Source organism: Amblyomma americanum, chromosome 4 (genome assembly GCF_052857255.1).
Source record: "Amblyomma americanum isolate KBUSLIRL-KWMA chromosome 4, ASM5285725v1, whole genome shotgun sequence".
NCBI classification, from domain to species: Eukaryota; Metazoa; Arthropoda; class Arachnida; order Ixodida; family Ixodidae; genus Amblyomma; species Amblyomma americanum.
In genome coordinates this window covers 198,058,882-198,078,795 of record NC_135500.1, presented here as the reverse complement: position 1 = coordinate 198,078,795, position 19,914 = coordinate 198,058,882, and the positions used below count along the sequence as shown (strand labels likewise).

General features: G+C 45.5%; 1 protein-coding gene across 1 annotated transcript; it reads left to right on the top strand.

The window, feature by feature from the left end:
• Positions 1 to 4,041: 4,041 nt before the first annotated feature.
• LOC144129960 (uncharacterized) lies at positions 4,042 to 19,069 on the top strand. The gene is made up of 9 exons (XM_077664014.1): positions 4,042 to 4,190; positions 5,212 to 5,295; positions 5,758 to 5,805; positions 7,463 to 7,504; positions 11,015 to 11,164; positions 13,473 to 13,529; positions 15,618 to 15,742; positions 17,237 to 17,269; positions 18,987 to 19,069. The coding sequence occupies exons 1-9, from the start codon at positions 4,042 to 4,044 to the stop codon at positions 19,067 to 19,069; spliced, it is 771 nt and encodes a 256-aa protein (XP_077520140.1).
• Positions 19,070 to 19,914: the final 845 nt, after the last annotated feature.

The following is a 19,914-nucleotide window of genomic DNA, read 5'->3' as shown; positions in this document are numbered from 1 at the left end:
TATTTTCGTATTTCACTGTGATCTTTTAAGATTTTGGCAACTGAACATATAGGTCAAACGCAAGCATGTTGCAGATTTTAATTTCGGTCGTTACATGCAAGCAAAATGACCTAACTGCGATATCATCCCTAAGATTACTGCATTAAGATATAGTTATAATAAGACGATATTTCGTTCATTGGGAATAATTGGGAATAAAAGTGAATGGAGAACACCACAGTAATCTATAGATCGCTGATGACATTGTCTTGCTAAGTAACTCAGGAAACTAATTGAAAAGCATGGTCAAGGGCCTAGGCAGGCATAGCAAGGTGGCGGGTCTAAGAATTAATATGCAGTTCACTAAAGTAATCAAATATTCAACAGTCTAGGAATAGAGCAGCAGTTAGCGACAGGAAGCTGCGGGTTGGAAATAGTAAAGGAATACGACTGCCTAGCCAGGTAGTGACCAGAGATCCGTACCACAGTATGAAATAACTAAAATGAAAATGGGGCGGAGTGCATTTGGCGGGCACACTCAGATCATGAACGACAGTTTACCAGTATCCCTCAAGAGGCAAGCATATAACAGCTGCATATTGCCGGTGCTCACTGATGAGGCAGAAATGTGGAGGCTAACGAAAAGAGTGCAACTTAAACTGAGAATACCGCATTGAGGTATCAAAGGAAAATGGATATTTTCCCGATTTACCTGATCAGGCTAAACGTGACTTAGGCGCACTAGCACGTTTGTCCTTGTTTATCTTTGTTTATCTTTGTTTAGTTTTCAAAAGCTTGAAATTTCGAGTTGCACCCAAATTTTCTTGCAGTCGTTCCTCGGCTTTCAACTCGCTATAAGCCGGCTGAGCTGCTTGCTGTGACTTCAGTCGCCGTTCCCTCTGTTCGGCAGTCTCAGAACCTACTCAGTTGTTGCTGTTGTTGTTGTTGTCGCCGTCGTCGTCGTCGTCGTCGTCGTCGTCGTCGTTGTTGTTGTTGTTGTTGTTGTTGTTGTTGTTGTTGTTGTTGTTGTTGTTGTTGTTGTTGTTGTTGTTGTTGTTGTTGTTGTTGTTGTTGTTGTTGTTGTTGTTGTTGTTGTTGTTGTTGGCATACTACACTTGTCTTTATTCTTCGCATCTTTCACCCTCCTCTCATAGGCTGCAGCTGGCTTGACGATCCCCCGAGCATATGCGTGAGGTTGGCTGGCTGAGGACCGAACTTATATGTACCCGTGGACTTGTCTAGGTAAATGTGCGAGTAATTTGTGTGCTGTGGGTACTCCTTTGTCTTTAGTCACCGCCAAGTGTGTTCGTGGGCTTTAGTTAAGGTTTTGTGGCAGGCATGATAATGTTTGCGGGCGAGTCGCTAGGCCTCTGGAAGTCACTGGTATGTGGTCAGTACATCCTTCTGAAAGTTACTGGCGCCTCCGTCTTCTTCCTTTGGCCATAGTCTCGTATCATTTGCTCAGAGAAACGGCCACCGTATAGTGTTTCAGTGGATCCCCGGACACTGCGGACTCGATGGAAATGAGACCGCCGACGCTGAAGCAAGGAGCGCCTTCAGCAGTGGCCTGCGTACAGCTGTACCGTTCTATATGGTGGACACAACTTGTCTCCTTTCGGAATTGATGAGGAGGGCGACGACTAGGTACCGGGCCCTGCCAGACACCCGCCACATCCGCCTTAAACGGCTAGATCCGACGATGACCTTTTCAGTTCCTCGCGGAATACCTCGCCCTATTGCATGCGTTATCCGTAGACTACGTTTAAACGTGGCATTCACGCGCAAATACTTGCACTTAATAGGACAAGCGGACTCCCCGGAATGTACCACATGTGGCGTGCTAGAGACTATAGAGCATGTTTTAGTGGCGTGTCCAGCGTATGCACGTGAAAGACTCATACTCGCATCTGCTCTGAAGCCTATGGACACATCGCTCCTCTCTGAGGATTAGATCCTCGGCGCTTGGCCAGATAGTTTTAGAACTGTAAAGGCAACGCGAGCGCTCTCACGCTTTTTGAGCGACACGGACCTTGTCTCGCGTTTGTGATGTCAGAAAGTGTGCCTTGTTTTTTTTTTAAGTAGTTTTTCATCTGCCTCCTCCCATCATCATCGTCCCCCATCGTGACCTTCTTTTATCTCCTCTTCCCGTCCCCCCAGAGCAGAGTAATAGGCCAGATATTTATTTTTCAGGCCAACCTCTCTGCCTTTCCTATCAATAAACTCTCTCTCTCTCTCTCTCTCTCTCTCTCTCTCTCTCTCTTCCTTTGGCCTGTACGCGAGTTCTCGGGATAGCTCTCCTTCGAGCTTACCCGAGCTTCCGCCGATTGGCTGCAGCTATCGCGACGCCCCTGCGAGCTTACCCGAGTTATTCCGAGGCTGTTTCGCTAGCGAGGTATCTAGCGCTTGCGCACTAATAGATGCGATGTTTAGAGGCAGGAAGGATTGGAACGGCCTTCCCCAGCACATCGTCGACATCACCTGTCCTTCATCATTTGCAAACAATCTAAACAACATTTTTTGTTCATGATCACTAATGGCATTGTTTTGTGCCTTTTCCTGCTAATCCCACCCCTTATGTAATACCCCGCGAGGGGTCTTTAAGGTAATAAAATGAAATGAAATGAAATGAGAGCAGAGTGGTGCAGGAAACAAATGCGAGTTAATCACGTCCTAATTGAAATCAAGAAGAAATGGCCACGGGAAGGGCATGGAACGCTAAGGCGAAATAACCGACAGTCGTTAAGGGTAACAGGGTGGTTTCCAAGAGAGGGCAAGCGTAGCAGCGGGCGGCGGAAATTCGGTTGGGCGGATGAGATTGGGAAGTTTGCCAGAATAAGGTTGCCGCAGCTGGCACAGGACAGGGTTAGTTGGAAGGATATTAGAGAGGCTTTTTCTCCTGCAGTGGACGTGGTTATACTGATGGCGATGGTCTTAATAAATCGGGAGTGCTTTGGAAACAGTTATCCCTAGAAAATACTGGTGTTATGAACAGCATATCTAGTTTCAGAGTAGCTGAACTTGCAAAATTGACGAGGAAGCCTGTTTTGTCGACAGTGCAATAATCACCGATTTCTGGGAAGATTTAAAACCAAATCTGTTTCTCTGCATTATGAACAGCAACTAGTTCTGACAAAAAAAAAACCCACTAACAGACGAGAATGAGTAAGAGTTATAAGAAAATCTTTCTGCCTTCACCTTCACTTTTTTTCTAACTCATAAACATTACTGCCCGTCCATAAGCTTGATTGCCATCCATATAAAGCACAACCAGAGACTGCAGCGCCACCAACGAGAGTCACCAGATCCAGCATGGCCATGCATACCATGTTCATCATGATCAACTCGCCTGTACATCGTTGTGGTATGTTAGAATGGTACCCGCTTCTGGATTCCTTGTTCTTTGATTCGAGTTACACCCTTAATTTCTATTGGTTGGTCATTTCCTTCGATATGACACGGGTCTTCTTTTTTCAGGCTTTATTACAAAATTATACGTCCCTGTGCCCATTTACACACTTTACAGGGTTCATGATATATCCTGCTCTGCTTAGAGTCTAAAAACGCGCTGAAAAAAATGGCTGGAATTCAACTTGACTTGAACCTAGTTATACGAGCGAAAGCTCTGTTAAGCATCGTCTCCACTGTCTCAAATCAAACGCCAAGGTAAATGGTCAAGGTCAAGTATCAAGGTCAAAGGTCAAGGTCAAGTATCAAGGTCAAAGGTCAAGGTCGGCACCTAATGGTCGTAGTCATTGATCACGTGATCATACTACCATAGATTGGGCCATACCGCTCCGCAGTGAAGTTCGGTTTGACCTTGTGAGGCATTGAAGGTCATTTTCTCATCCGCATCAAAATTGGAAGTTGTACTTCTAGGAGTGGAGCTCTCGCTCTAAAATTCGAGTTGCAAGGAAAGGTAGCGGCTGTACTTGATATGATTGGTAAATACGCATCGCGGAAGAATCCCTGAACGCTCAACTTTGTCGCGAGTGTGCGCTCGTGGACCTGCGCGGAGTTAGAGGAGAAGGAAGAAAAAGCTGCTGTCTTGGTACGCGACCAGCCATGAAGGCCCCAGCGCCCAAGCCAGCGCAAGACGCGAGACGCCCGGATGCCCTCCGGAAGAGCCGCCGTGCAGCCGGGAGGCGCCGCTCCAAAGGAGGCAGCCGCGCCAGCTGCTCCGGCTCCGACTCGCTCAGCCTGGCAGGCGCTAAGTGAGTAATGGTGCGCACACTGCTAAACCGTGCACCCCAGCGGCCCGAAGTTTAGCTATTCATTAAAGCATGCCATCGTTTACGCACGTCTTTGAGGCGCACCTTCTCAGTTTCGCCTGCGTAGAACGGAAAGACAAGACTAATTTTGACCGCGGTTACCACTAGTGCTAACTATCGCGGAAGGTGAAGCCTGCTGCAGTGGCCAAACGCGAAGGAATAGAGGCATTAACACGCTACGTTCGCGTAGAAGTTTGTAACCTGGCCCTTAAGGCAAGCCACGGAAAAGCTGCCCCGCCCACAAGAGAAGGAGGCACATATTTACCGGCACGAACCATTCTTGCCTGAGAAAAAGTGCAGTGTGCCAAACTTCCGGGTTCGATCCCGGCCGCGGCGGTCGAATTTCGATGGAGGCGAAATTCTAGAGGCCCGTGTCTTGTGCGATGCCAGTGCACGTTAAAGAACCCCAGGTGGTCGAAATTTCCGGCGCCCTTCACTACGGCGTCCCTCATAGCCTGAGTCGCTTTGGGACGTTAAACCTCCATAAGCCAAACCAAACTTCCAGCTAGCTCTCTTTTCTGAAGATAGAGCCAACTAAGGCGAACAGGCTCGTCGTCACTGGTACATGTCAGTCATAGGAGTGAAGTTGTTGCCTTTGTTACTGGCTATTCGCAGGAGTATACTGACTATATCGTGGAGAATACTTATTGTAGAGAGCGAAGAACTTTTGTAACTGTGTCGAGTTATGTTACATTTCACGGCTGCACTGCTTAGACCTTAAGCCAGTTTTATACGTGATCAAATTACGAAGCATTCATCACAAGACGGTCGTGCCTGTGATACTGGAAAGATGAAGCCCGCTAATACTCACATGGTCATTTTACTGTGCAAAACGGACGCAGGCAACCAATATAAGAACGTTTGCTGTTCTTCGCCTATTAGTTTCTGGGTCTTCCATTTTGTACTGGAACACATGTGTTGAGTGCTCTCAGGATCTAACCTTTTCATCTTTTTTAAAATGCAGTGAGGCCAGCTTTATCAAGCAGAGCCCGCCTAAGAACACGCGCATCAAAGTATGCCACAAAAGGACGCAGCTCAGCGCCTGTCCGTAAGCACTTTTACTTTATTTTTACTGCATTGACGAATGCTTTTATGGTACAGCATGCTCAATGCGTGAGCAAGCACGACGTTGATATTGATCTTACACCCGTTGTTGATATTGATCTTACACCCGTTGCCCTAATTTCGTAATGGCGTACTAGCCCATCCTAGAGCCCAGCCAGCGTAATTTGGTTTGCTTCTACTTGTCTTCAAGTTCCGCTGTACATTGGAGCTCATTTGTTTGTGAGCAAAACTGTGAACCCGCTATGAGAGATGTGAGCTGCCACATGCGCCCTCCGTTCATTCATGACAGCAAAATGAAGCTGATGAGGAAGAAACATTATCGTGACAAGTTTTACGATGAAGTACACGTCACAAAAAAAAAAATTTGTCATGTTACCTAGCACGAATAATAACGTTCCTCTCAGCTCTCCTGTCACAGCTAACACTTACTTTCGTGCCTCTCCAGCGAGCCTAAAGTTCCTGACGAGCCCTCAAAATCACAAGACCCGTACGAGTAAGTGAAAGCAAAATATATATCGTGCGTTGCTTCTTATGTGACTCTCTTCTCTGTTTCACGGTTCATCGACGTAAACAACTCTCGTAGCTCAGATTGTGGGCTGAAGTCGAAGTCGTCAACGTTTATGGGCAAATGCGAAAAAGTATATTTTAGTATTTACGGTTTTATTTCTTCGTATATATGGCTTTATATAGATCTTCGAGCGAGGTGAATGAAAGGAAACGATGAAAGAATGGGGTAAAAAAAGCAAAAAAAAAAGAATGAGGAGCAAAGGGAAGAGACAGAGGAATAGTATTCTTCCGGATCCGGGCGCCATATGCAGCTGTTCAGGTTCAGCTGTTCAGGTTTAGAAAGAGAACACATGACATTTTGTAACAAAATTTTATAACGGCTACCGACCAATGTCGACAGAAAATCCTTGTTCGCATTAAAGCTTTTTGAGTTAAGTATAGTCGTGAGAATTTGTCGCAGTGATCTGCTATCGCAGAGCGTCTGCAGAAGACCGGGCACCAAATAGTTGACAAGTTTACAATAAAAAGCTATAGTGGAAACAGAACCAAACAAAGCAGTACGCCGTTGAGTCCATGATCATCCAGACAACGGCCCAAACAGCCCATGCCATGAATCGAACTAGCGGAAATGCCAATAAGATTTACGCCAGATTGCAGTGACAAATTCTCAAGCCAATGAAAATCCGTACAACGCTTTTAATACACGTAATTGCTTTCATTACCCATAAGCCTTATGCGTAACAAAAAGGAATATGGATGAGAGTCAGATGCGAGTTAAAATACTGTGAAATAATATAGGATGGCAAGCAAACGCAAATTAATAAAACGCGCAAAGTTTGCGCTCTGCAGACAGGCATAGGTTTTGTCGAAAGTCTTCCGACCACTTGGTTTTGCTTTTTAGCGTGTAGCGAGTCACTTATCAGACACCTGAAGCTTTAAATACCTGTGGGGAGAGGAGGACCCTCGTCATCATATTTCGAGACCTTTTGGCTTTTAGGTATAAGTGAAGCAAACAGCCGGAAAGCAAACCAAGTGGCTTGAAGAGTTTTTACCAAACTGTGCTTGCACCTACGCTACACTGTTGAAGGAGAGAACGCCTTCACCACTGCCACTGAACTGAAGGATAAGTGAATCGCAGGTTGAAACCGTGATCTATTTCAGATTTTTCTTTGCTACTGATAGTTTGGTCATGCGGAGCAGAACTAATTGCGCCCCATATTTATCAAAGTAATTTTGAAAGTAATTACCTTCTGCGAAATTACAGGATAGAAGTAATCATATTACTCAATTAGCAGTCCAAGAAAGTAATTGATTACATTGTAGATTATGCGAAAGGTAATTAAATTGCTGTAATTCAATTGCAGTAATTGACATACCGTGGTGTCTGAATATGGTATGATTCTATCTTTGTAATTTCTCCCAAACTTTTTACCATTGAACAAATCTTATCGGTATTTCGTATCAAATACGAATATATGCAACCAAACAAAAAAAAGAGTACGTGCTTGTGTACGGGGTTGTGGTTTGTCCGCCTAGTTCTCTAAGGTTTAAATCTTCTGCCGTCCTTCCGACGGTGTGTCACGTTTGAGCGCTGCAGCACCTGTGTTTAATAAAGTCTACAGTATACTCTTTCTCTGTGACAGGTATTCCGAAGAAATCGTGGTGCAAGAACCCAAGACATCAGCGTAAGCAAACGCTACTTCTTTACTATACCAACAAGGGCACGTTCTTACTACTAGACTGCATGATGAGGATGAAGCGTCAGCATACCATTAGGCGACTTGTTTGCTTTCTTAAAGAGTGTCCACACTAAGTGCTTATTTGCGAGGTATAGCTCCTGGAGATGAGGGAAAGGTGACGCACATTCGGCGTCTTTACAGAAGAGTAAGAATTTTTTTTTTAGCAGTGCTCCAAACTTTCATTCTAAACAAGTCGGCATATTCATTTTTTTTTTCGGTCCGCGGTTTCAAGAGGCTCATGATTATCGCTTCTAAAATTGTCGTTGGGGAAAAAATTTCCCCAGATAAAAGATTTTAGACCGCAGCTCTTAAGCGGTAGTTCGTGGAATGCGCGTCGCAGTCGTCGGCGTTGTCGGCGTAACACGGCACCTGCCACCTGCCACCTGTCAACGGGTGGCAGGTGGCGTGTGAAGACCTGCGCTGGAATTTCGCCTTACCGACTACCGTGATCATCTATCCATTTTTTTTTTTTTTGCCTGGTGAACACCACCGACTCGGTCTATCCTCGTAAGCGCAATGAGGTCACACCGCTTCGGTAACCTGTGTGGTGAAGTCTCTCATAAAAATTGAGAACGTGTTTTAGAAAAGAGAAACCTTGACGATTTCCCTCCAGAATGTCCGCCCACAACTCAACACGCTTCCTGCCTGCGTATGGATATTGGAAGTGCGGCCAAAGACACGTGCGGCTGACAAGTCAGAGCCTCAGCGCGCTGCTCTGGTTGCGCCAACGTAAACAGCACGTGCTGTTTGCCCACAGCAAACGCCGATTGGAAACGCCGACTTAAAAAAAAGAATAAATTTACTGCGCTCACTAAGATCTTGAGCAAACCTTCTCACACCTGTTATCTTTCTTATATATAGGCTTCCAATTTCTTGCCCTCCCTGCCTGCTCCAACCACCACCCTTAGTTTTCTCCGCTTTTGAGTTTTACTTCATTTTCGTTTCCTCCTATTCCTGAGCACGCGTTTGTGAGCCTTGTTCGGCGACGACATGCGGGTTTGCACGCCGTCTCAAAAAACAGTCTCAAAAGTCGATTCCAACGCTAAAAGAAGGCCGTTCCTTCAGCATCCCTGCGGCGGACGTGCTTACACCCCGCATCGTAGCATTTCGAAACGCCATCGTAGCATTTCGAAACGCCCGTGCCCCGCCGCGGTGGCTCAGTGGTTAGGGCGCTCGACTACTGATCCGGAGTTCCCGGGTTCGAACCCGACCGCGGCGGCTGCGTTTTTATCGAGGAAAAATGCTAAGGCGCCCGTGTGCTGTGCGATGTCAGTGCACGTTAAAGATCCCCAGGTGGTCGAAATTATTCCGGAGCCCTCCACTACGGCACCTCTCTCTTCCTTTCTTCTTTCACTCCCTCCTTTACCCTTCCCTTACGGCGCGGTTCAGGTGTCCAACGATATACGAGACAGATACTGCACCATTTCCTTTCCCCCCAAACCAATTATTATTATTATTATTATTATTATTATTATTATTATTAAACGCCCGAAGGACGACGAATCTTGTGGCACCGTTCTCCCACCCCCTATCTGCAAATCCCGCTCTGTCCCCCTTAGACGAAATTTCTATGAAACGAAGCTGCGACGTCTTTACTTTTTTTGCACGAATATAGACAGCACAGGATTACATTTGCCCTGCTGTCCTTCCTTTCTTGGACGCTGCGATCCTTGGGCGTTTGCAAGAGGGAGAGGAGGATCCTGCGTCGCGGGCTTTGGTTTCTCCCCCATCGCTCCTCTGTCTCTAGAAGTGCGTCTTCCCAGAGGACTCCCTTGATGGATCATGCACGCCGCTCTTTCGCGTGCGAGCGCGTCTCAGAGGACCGATAGGGTCCTTAACGAGGCGATAAGCTGCAATGTTACGTTAGGCACGCACCCGCTTGCACCTTGCACTTCTTGCATGCGCAGTTCTTGCTGTTCCACTTGAAGCGTTGCTTATGACTGTTTCCTTTTCAATCCGCACCGCAGGGCTTCTGGGCTGCGTACGGCTCACATCGCGGCACTTGGGACAAAGTACCTCCTTTCGATAAAAGGCAGCTCTTGCATGATTTTGCTCCTTCGCTTTAATTTTCAAACACCGTTTGCGCTTATTTGCGGAGGATGCAAACACAAGTGCATAGTCAGGATTAAGTGAATGCAACTTCGTACGCTATCTTCATGTAGCAAGAAACCTGTCGTTTTTTTCTGTAGCCCTTTATGTCAAAAAGAGCATTGACGTATACAGACCGCAACGCTTCCCATCACGTGTGAAGAAGTAAGGCTATAGTAACATACCAGTTAAATGGCCAAGGGTGAATTTTGCTGCGTTCGTTTCACGAAAAATTTCCGTGGTCTGTTCGGTGCTGCAGTCAGAACCAGAGCTGTTGGGTACGTATGCGCATCCAGAACTTATGTGCGCCTGTATGCCAACATAAATAATACATTGTAGCTACTCAACACTTCCATCCATCGGTGTTATGAATTTTCGTTTAGCGCACCTATTCTTCACCTCCCCGCGTGCCCAGCTTTTGTTCGGCGCAGATTCAAAGCGTTCAGCGCTTGCGCTGGTTCTGTCGCGTGAGTTCTACTTTTGTCCTCGTTCATCGCGCTGTTTCCATTACATCTTCAAGAGCGAACCAACTAGCCGAAGCAAGACTTTTGCTTAGTCAAGTGATGGATATTAATGACCCGTTCAACAAGAATATGGGTCTCTGCGCGCGCATCATGCCCCGTGGTTATCGCAATGAATGCAATGCTCTTTCTGCAGCAGGTTGCACCGCCCCCACCCTTTCCCCCCTTAGGCCTTCTTTATTTTCTTCTCTAAGACTACACTCTACTGCACGAACCTTTCTGTCTACGCAATCAGGCTGCGCGCTAAGATTGGTTTTTGCTGCTTTTGGTGAATTCGCACGCAACGCTTTCATTTTACCCAGCGTTGCCTCGTTGGGGGCTCTCTGGAAGAGGACGAGAAATTAGTTTTTCGTGTTCTTGTTCAGACAGCGGGCCTGGTCGCAGATCTCTGTTACGCCCCATCTGGCCGCACCCACGGAGCCGATGAGGGATATGCGTTGCTGTCGAACGGATCCTATTCCGGCTGTGTGTGCCGTTGGGCTCCATTGCGATAAGTGCATAAACGCATATGTGTTACTGCAACCTGGTGCTGCTGAGGGATTACCGCAACAGGCGGCCTAAATTGATCTGTAAGCCTCACCTGCACCGTTCCTTGTGAATGTCTGTTTTTTTTTTCTGGCTCAGATCCTGGACATTGATCTATGTGTGTGCGTGTGTTTGTATGCGAGCCTGTGTGTGATATCATAAGAGGATTTTTGCTCTCATCAGAAAGGTTCCGAGAACTGCAGCGTACAGGTGTGAGTTTGTGAGAACAGGAGCGTGTAGGTGTGTGCCTCGGCTAGAACCAACGTACTCGCCGCAACTTCGTGTGTTATCTTTCTGCCTGTTTTGTCTCTAATCTCCACAGCCCAGGCGGCGGCGCAGCGATCAGGGTGGCCAACAAGGGCGTGCAAGCTGCCTGCATCGTGTGCGAGCCGCTGCCCCAAGTTGTTCCGCCAGTTCACATTGTCGTCGAGGGCGTCGAACCGGTCAGGAAGTCAAGCCTTCGCAGCTCAAGGTGTGGCTCAGAGCTGCTGGCCTGAATTTATGCCACTTATTTAATTGTTTTGTTTTTATTATCTGCAGGTAAAAACTGCTGCCTTATGTTTTATTTTTCAACGTTGGGCAGAAGCCTGGAATGTTGCTCAAATTTCAACTCTCTCTTTGACAGCTTTCCTCGGCACAGAGACATGAACCCTGACAGGGAGCCTTTTACTGGCTTTTTCTGTTGGACAGTTCAGCTGGACGTTTTGCGGACCGTTCTACAACTTTCTCATTGAAATTTTCCACCCTATCTTCGTTGCTTTCGAAGTTGGTTAATCAATCTCTACTAAGCATTCGGTCACGTCGTCTCAGAGTGCCGCGGCATATTTTTAAGTTAGCTGGGACACCCTGCATATATATATATATATATATATATATATATATATATATATATGAAGGGAGCTAACAGTCACCGAAATCAAGGTGCATAGGGGAACGTTATTTTTTTTATTAATGTGCTGTGCTTATCAGTGGGATAATAATACTTAGATTAATAAATCGCTTAAGGAAAATTACTTATAAAGGAGCAGAAAAAAACAACCATGCCGCCGGTGGGATCCGAACCCACGACCTCCGAATATCGCGCCCGGTGCTCTTACCAACTGAGCTACGGCGACGGCTGTCCAATCTGCTGCTCTCGTGGGTATTTACGTTTATTGGGTGTAAGCGTACCTTGAGAGTGTTCACAATTATATATATATATATATATATATATATATATATATATATATATATATATATATATATATATATATATATATATATATATATATATATATATATATATATATATATATATATATATATATATATATATATATATATATATATATATATATATATGCATAACTGTTAGCTCAGGCACAGCCACTCTATACTTTAGCGAAGGCCAACTTGGTTGGGGTGTGCTAATAGTCTAGCTTCGGTACCGAACTGAATACGAGTAGTATCGCTAGCAGCCGAATCAAATACTACTGGAATAATGAAAGAACCGAATAGAATATTTAATGGAACACTCTTATCATTTTATTCGTTACTTGTAAGAATAGTCGTACAAAACGAATATTCATGCGAAACAGCGAATATCCATCGGCAGCGCGTACAACTCGTGGAATTAAAGATTTAGCTGTCGAATGACGCTACCGTGATCTCAACTATGAGGTACGCAGGACGGACTAATATATATATATATATATAGTTATGAGCCATGGCGTCTGATATCAGGCTGAACCTTGCGCCTCGCTCAGCCTTGGAGGCCTTATGTTTGAGCATCATGAACGTCGTGACATGAATGCACCACCTCGCGGCGCGGCACGCGCATAACAATGGCGGCAGCATGCTGTTCGACGTCGGAGTGGGCCCATCGCCATCGGAGTGGGCCCACCATTATGACACCGTCATCGAATAAAGCTACGGCGTGCCCTGTCTGTTATTCGGAAACTATTCGAGAACTTTAGATAGTGTTCGGTTCGTTTCGAAATAATTTTAATATGCACCATATGATGCCTTCAGCGAATCCAATAGGAGGCTATTCGATGCGGTATTAGAAAATTTCGAATATTCACACAGCCCTTCAACTTGAGCAAGCGAATTCAAGTCAGAGGCATCTACCGTGACCGTGATACAGAGTGCACTTCCTTTCAGCTGCTAATCCGCGCAGTGTAGGCCACTGTGGCTTTTTGTGTTTGTTCAGTGGTAGTAGCAGTAATGCTTGACGTCGTCCGTGACGCCGCCAGCTAGCGCTAATCGCTTGGCGTACGCGAGTAAGCGGCTGAAATTATTTACTGCGAAAGCATTGCTAATGCATCCCGCAACCTCTTTACGTGAATCATATGTCTGTTCAAGTGAAGCCTCCCCCACCCAGAAGCAGCAACCACAAGCCACCTAGCTAGGGGGCTGCCAACCCGCCCACCTTCACCATCAAGAAAGATTGTGGTGTGTGTGCATCCTCCGCTAGTACAAAAGGCACCCGTATGTTGTGCGATGTCAGTGCACTGAAAGATCCCCAGGAGATCAAAATTATCCCAGAGACCTGCCCCCCCCCCCCCCCCCCCCCACCTATACAGCACCAATTCTCTCTTTGTTCTTTCACTCCCACCTTCCTCCCTTCCCTCACAGCGTGTCCTGTGAGAAGTGAAGCCGGTACCGAAATTTTCGGCTTGGAGTAAAAGCATTCAAGTATTCATCGAGCGTATGTCCAACTGCTTTCGCAAAAATGACACCTCAGATGCGTGATTGTCCGGCATTTTTTCCTCTTATTTTATCTTACCATTTTTCTGCAGCTCGCCGGACAGCACTGGAACGACCAGTTCGAGCAAGAAATCTGTCTCCTTCTACCTGTAAGTCACTGAGAACTAGCACTGTTGTCAAACGTCGTGCGGAAAATAGTGATGGTAGCGTGTAGTTGCAATGTATGCTACGGGAGGTAGCACGGAGTGCTGCCAGTCCTCCATTTTTTTCAGCATGTTTTGTGTGACATGACAGCTGGCTTGCAACGAACGGTGAATGATTGTATTCCTCACTGAGATAATTCTCATTTCTAATTAAAATTTCACCGAATAGTCGTGTAATGTCACACCCAAGCAATAACAGCTGTTCAATACGCGCACAAACACGGGTATGCTACGTAGCTATCGATCTTGCTTCCAATGAATTAAGATGGTAATAGCAAGCAGTAGATCAATCTGCTTTAGCAGCGCGCAGCACGTGCCTTGTGCGGTCAATCACTAGCTTAATTACGCAACGCAAACAATTGCTGCTAAGCGCAAACGCAAGCTACTGACCATGCCTGTACCAGCTTCTGTTTCACGTATCAGCCAGCCACAGGGACCGCAATTGGTTCTTGGTTTCTTTTGTCCTGTGTGTCGCTACTACTCTCGCAACAGCGCACTCAGCGCGCTTCAGAAGACGTTAACGGGCAGTGTTGTTGGGCGTATCATTTTGCGCTGATCATCATCTACAGCCTTCGTCAAAAATGTGTAGTCCACCGTGTTCGCTTGTGAACCAGGAAGTGTGGCTCGTTTTGCGTCGTCATAATTTCAAATCTCTCAAAAGGTGACTCGGATAACCTCTTTTCGCCGCTCCGCCCTATCCCCCGAGGTTTAGAAATTTTAGTCATCCCAGGGAACCCCACTTAATGTGTAAAGCGCAGGCGTGAAGAGGGCCCGTACCAGAGGTGTCGCCGAACCAGAGAACAGGTCTGTTCTAACGAGCACGGGAATCCTGGAGTCCGAGCCCTACCTCACGTGGCTCCTTCTACTGATGGCTTAGTCGGTGGCAGAAAGATGCCGCTGTTACATATGCAAACCCTGTGTACTGATGGCTTAGTCGGTGGCAGAAAGATGCCGCTGTTACATATGCAAACCCTGTGTTGGCATGGGTGTCTAAGGTTCCGAGCACCACTACTGGTAGTTGACTTGCTAATGGAGGCTGTCGTCATGCAGTTTCCTGCTTCTCCGTAACAAAATTCCCTGATTGGTTAATTTGCTAAAGACGTCACCACGATCACGTGATCCCAATGGAGCAATCAGAGAGAGCTCCTTCCCCCCCCCCCTCCCCCCACCAAATTTGAAATCCTCCACGAAGTTCTCCGATTTGTCGAGAGAGGTCACGTGACTTTGTGACGTTATCACAGCCTGCCCACCTAAATTGTGAGCAAACTGCCCACCGGTGCCAAATTCAACGTAGTTGCTACCTGACCACCATGGCACTACGCATGAGCCTTGCGGGAGCTCGGGAAGAGTAAATTTGGTGTCACAAGCCCCACCGGTGTATGTGTTTGAAGCAACCACCTGCTGGTGCTGTGATGCATCGTTTAACAGCTGCACCACGGCGCCAGTAGGGGTATGAGCACTCCCCTCGATCTATGAATTCGATTGAGAGGGTCGAGACATCAACACCGTGTGAACACTACCGGATTAACTTATCATAGGTCACCGCCAAAGTTGTAAATGTCAGGGCCCCCAAAAATTTGGAAGTTCGTCCACCCCGCAAAGTTCCTAAGGAGCCCCGAAATTTCGGAAGTAGGCTTACCACAAAAAATGGATTAAGGTAGATTAGCGGGTTCGGTTATTACAACCCTATATGATAATACAATGGAACGTATGGCACATTCTAGATTGGTTTATGGTTTGGTTCATGGGGGAACATTTGGGAATATTCTAGAAGTTGCTAACTTATACGCAACATGTAAGATTAATGAAATCGGTTCCAACCGCAGTTCTGGCGGAAAAACCGCAAAAACAACATTAGGCACTCTTTGTAGACAGCAGGCAACCTAAATGCTATCGCATTTTCTTATTTAAGAATGTGGTTAAGAAAGGCCCCCTAGTCCTTTTTTTTTTTTGCTCTCTGCTTCTTGTGATGGCCCAGTATTTCTTGATAAACGTATGTTGCTAACGAGTGACTCGAATGTCTTGTGCGTGCAGTCGCTCGTACCGACGCATTCCGAGGCCGGTGTACTGCATAACGATCATCGTGCTCGGCGTCGTGGTCATCAGCCCCGTTATCTACCTGGCCGTTACCACCAAAGGTGCCCAAGTCGCGGACACAGGTTTTGTACGAGCGTTGCTATCCATTATGTTCTTGCTAAAACAGTTTTGTTGCTATGACGATGACAAGAAGGCTAAGTTTTCACATGAAATTACTCATCTCTCTCCAGTATGTGTAACCAGTATAGAATAAGTGGCAGTAAATAAGTCCGTGATGGAAACATCCAGTGATGTTTCATTCGGGTGTTTTTTCTTCGTTCATAAAATTTGACCAGTAGAATTTGGCGCAAAGGGAATCTTTAATAATATTAAAGAGTAATTACTCATTGACATACACCCAGGCACAGCCATACGGCTAGAAAGGAAAGCTATACAGGTTTTTCAGTAACTTCGTGGTTAAAGAAAAATTCGTCCTCGTCCGGAGTGTATGAAAGCCAATGAGTAGTTACTCCCCGATTACAAATCTACTCCACCTCAGTGTTCGCCCTAAAAATTTGACCAAAGGGAATCTGTGCGGATTTGCAGTAAATTTTAAGAACCGGAATTTTCGAACTTTTTCTAAATTGCTAAATTTCTCAAGCTACTCCAGGAAAAAAGAACCAGAAATAGGGACTTGAGGGTCGAATTGAGAATTTCCAATTGCGGCATGAAACATCGCTAGAAACGCATTTGTTACCCATTAGATGCGCCAGAAAATGTACCGCATTTTTCTACCACTAGCCGCACTGGCTGCTGTTGCCAAGCGCCTCTTCCATTTCACGAGTGCCATTTCACTGGAACCTTATACACCTTCAAGCAGCTCCCTGTTAACTCCCTGTTAATTCCCTGTTTCCGCAGTAAATTTTCTTAGCATTTGCGTTCACTTTTTCCTAGTGTCACTTCCCTCTTATGTATTACGTATTTCGTCCTCTTAGTTTACTGTTGCATTGCCGACTTAGTCCCATCTGCACCTATGCAATAATCTCTGCTGCGTTGAAGGTGAGCAGAAATGAAATTAAAATAAGCTCCATTTAGGTCAGTGAACTCTGAATGTACCGGTATTAAAACTCTCTATAGTAGGATACAACTTAATAAAAAACAGCAGTTGTTAACACTGGGCCACGGTCCGCGACGTACTGTATTACTCCGCTAGCCAGTCACAAAAGTGAACGAAATCAGCTTTTTAATATTTGACTTTATTAAACAAGCCAGGTATCAAAATTTTAGAGCTTATAACTTTTTTCTCATGGTTAGCTTCTTGTTTAGGCGACAAGAGAAGTTTTAACAACGGCCTACATTTTTGTCGGGGAGGAATTTTGTGCGCCGGTCCTGAATGTGGGCGGAGCTTCACTGCAGACTTAAATTGTATCCGACTATACGAAGCCGCAGCTTTTTTTTTTTTTTCAGCTTTGCGAAAAAAGTGCAAGGAGAGCTGTTTTCGAGGGGGAATTGTTAGATAAACTCTTTCCCGCGTCATTACGTGTTCCAGATATGCGCGACTCATTGTCGCAGACTTCGACATCAGGAGCACGGACAGAAATCATTAACATGGCTTCTTTTTTTTTTCCATCTTACAGCAGAAGCAACGACAACGCCTCAAGCGATTACTGGTAAGTGCCTTCAAAGTTGTGCTATAATCGTCCTGGCTTACACCAAAGCTGCGCTTGAGGGAGTAGAGGCATTAACATCTTGGTTACTTGCTTTTATGCTTTATTTTAGCTTAAAATTATGTATCGCTAACGGGCGTTAGGCATAGTGTAAGTTTTTTAAGATATTCCAAATTATTAGTGCCGAAACCTTGCCGTTTCTAATGAGCGCTCTCAGTTTAGGCTACTACTGCTCCAACGCTTGATATGATGTTACAATATGTGGAACAGCAACTCTAGTGAATTGACGGCGGCACTCAGCACATGACCTCAGTGGTCGCGACATGTAACGAGATCAGAACATACGGTGTTCTGTCCACAGAATAGAGTCCTTCTGATGTTACGTAATGCCACGCACCCTTCTCGCAACTTTATTCGGAGGTCAATGAAGTGACCTTCTTCTCCAGACTCCCTTCAGTTGCCAAGCTGCGTATTTTGGTCTTCAGTTTCAAAATGCAGCGCACAATTCAGAGGCTTCCAGGCCCACTTCCACCGAATGCAAATGTTTTGAGCTCGCAGATGTTACGTTTGTGAGCGGAGCGAAAGCTGAATCACTGTCTCCGGGATTACTCTACGTCACAAAACTACGTCACAATATGTCAGAAAACTGTTTAAACTGTGTGGGTGTCCATTCTCTGAGGTTACGCTGCTGTTGACTTCAATAGCTTAGAGACCTTAAGAAGCTAAACGGGCGAGTTGAAAAAAAAGAAAACTAGATATGCTTACGGTTATTACAGCTCATTGGTGTATTTTCTACCATCTGGGATTAGCACCCTTCGAAAGAAAGAAGTGCAATCAAAATTTTGATGCAGTACGCTTTGTGATCAGAATTATTTCGTGTTTTCGCAAAGGACCTTGGTGTGCACAGAAAACTGGGTCCTTATCTAGTCTCTTTCGCTGGCTGCCCTGTTTGCCCAACACACTAGCTAGTCGCGGCGATAGGTGCAGGGGGTGCTGCTATCTTCTCATTGGTTACCGTGGTTATCGAACGCACAGGCGCTTGTCAGTCGCACCCAAGCATATGGTTCCCGTGTACTTACAATATAAAATCGTTCGGCGTTGCGAGAGCTAAAGTTGGTACACTCTAAATACGAATACGCCTATACGGGAGGGAAGAGGGAGTAATTTGTACTCTAAAGCACTCCCTTTATTAAAAAAAATGCACAAGAGGACAGCTTACTGCCTTTTACTCCTTTTTGTTTGGAGTGATAGTATTTTGTTACGGTCTTACTTCTCTTTTCATTCTTTTTGTCCTTTATGATCGGTAACTCCCGCCAGTGACGTCAGAGTCGATGGCCAAAAAGTAATGCACTGAAACTGGCATACAAAAGCAGTGCGGACCAAGAGTGCAGGGACAAATATATAGAATAAAAAAACTATTACAAAATTCGCCTTTCAGAGTTAGCCAATAAACGGTTGAATGCAGGGTAGTTGTTACGTAATGATTATTTTCCTTATTTTCCATTTAGCCTTTATCATCCGCCGCAGGCACTCGTCGCTCCTTGCATAATAGCCGCGGTGAGGCGATGCTATAGAGCATAATCTCAATAGAGAATGGCCCAAATACAATAGAAATTCAATATCATTTTTATTTACCGGTACAGTAAGCTTACATTTGCTCCCGTCACACACGCTACTGTAGCAGCTTACGTCCACTAAATCTTTTCTCCATTTTGTTCAGAGTTAAATGTATCGGGCTGTAAGTATTTCGGCTACAATACTGGTTTTTTGTCCCCGTCGTTTGTGCGTTCTTTTTATTTCTAATCTTTTGTTTCTTTTCCCTTCAAGCTAAACTTCCTGAAGATGGTATTGGTTTTGCTGAGAATGGTTCGTAAGCCTCGCATAACTGCAGCCTTGACTGCTCAGTCCTTTAGGCAGTTAAGGTTCTTGTAACAAAACTTTACTGCATGTTGTAAATCTTGGACAAAGGTTTTGGATTTTATTGTTTGGTGGGAGTTGCTGGCTCATGCTAGCTTTCTTTGTGATTCACCAAGGAGTTCTTGTATTACATTTCAGATCAAGTAAATGCAGTCCGTAAATGACTATGCCTTCTTTCGTTTCAGAGTTTCACAACAAGCTGGTCCTGATGGGATGAATGTTGCCTTCCTGCAGCCTGGGATGTTTCGCAGCTGAGAAACGCGCTTGCGTGATCATGGATTCACTGTAAAAACTACCGCCATCCGAAGCGGAAGAATCCGCAGTATACTCTACCATTCTTCAAACGAACGCTTATGCACTCAACAATCCTTGCTTACATTTTGACCCGCTACAGCCACTGTCGTCTGTTTCATAAATACATACTGTAAGAATTGCGTTTTTATTATGTTTACTGATTAAAATATTGAACTTCAGTGTTAAAATAAAAGGACATACGCACATGTATGCGTACGACCATTTGCAAAGTAGGAAGTTTGCTTCCTTGAAAGCGTATACAAAAAAGTCCTCACCCGCATCCTCATTCATGGTCACAGCATTGACTTCGTTGATGAATTTGCGAGACGCACAAAATCTCTCTCATTGCGAAAATACCAATGTCCCTGAGAACATTTCTGGGACATGGATATCTATTCATGTCTCGAGGGGACACTGGCTGACCCTCCACTTTCCCG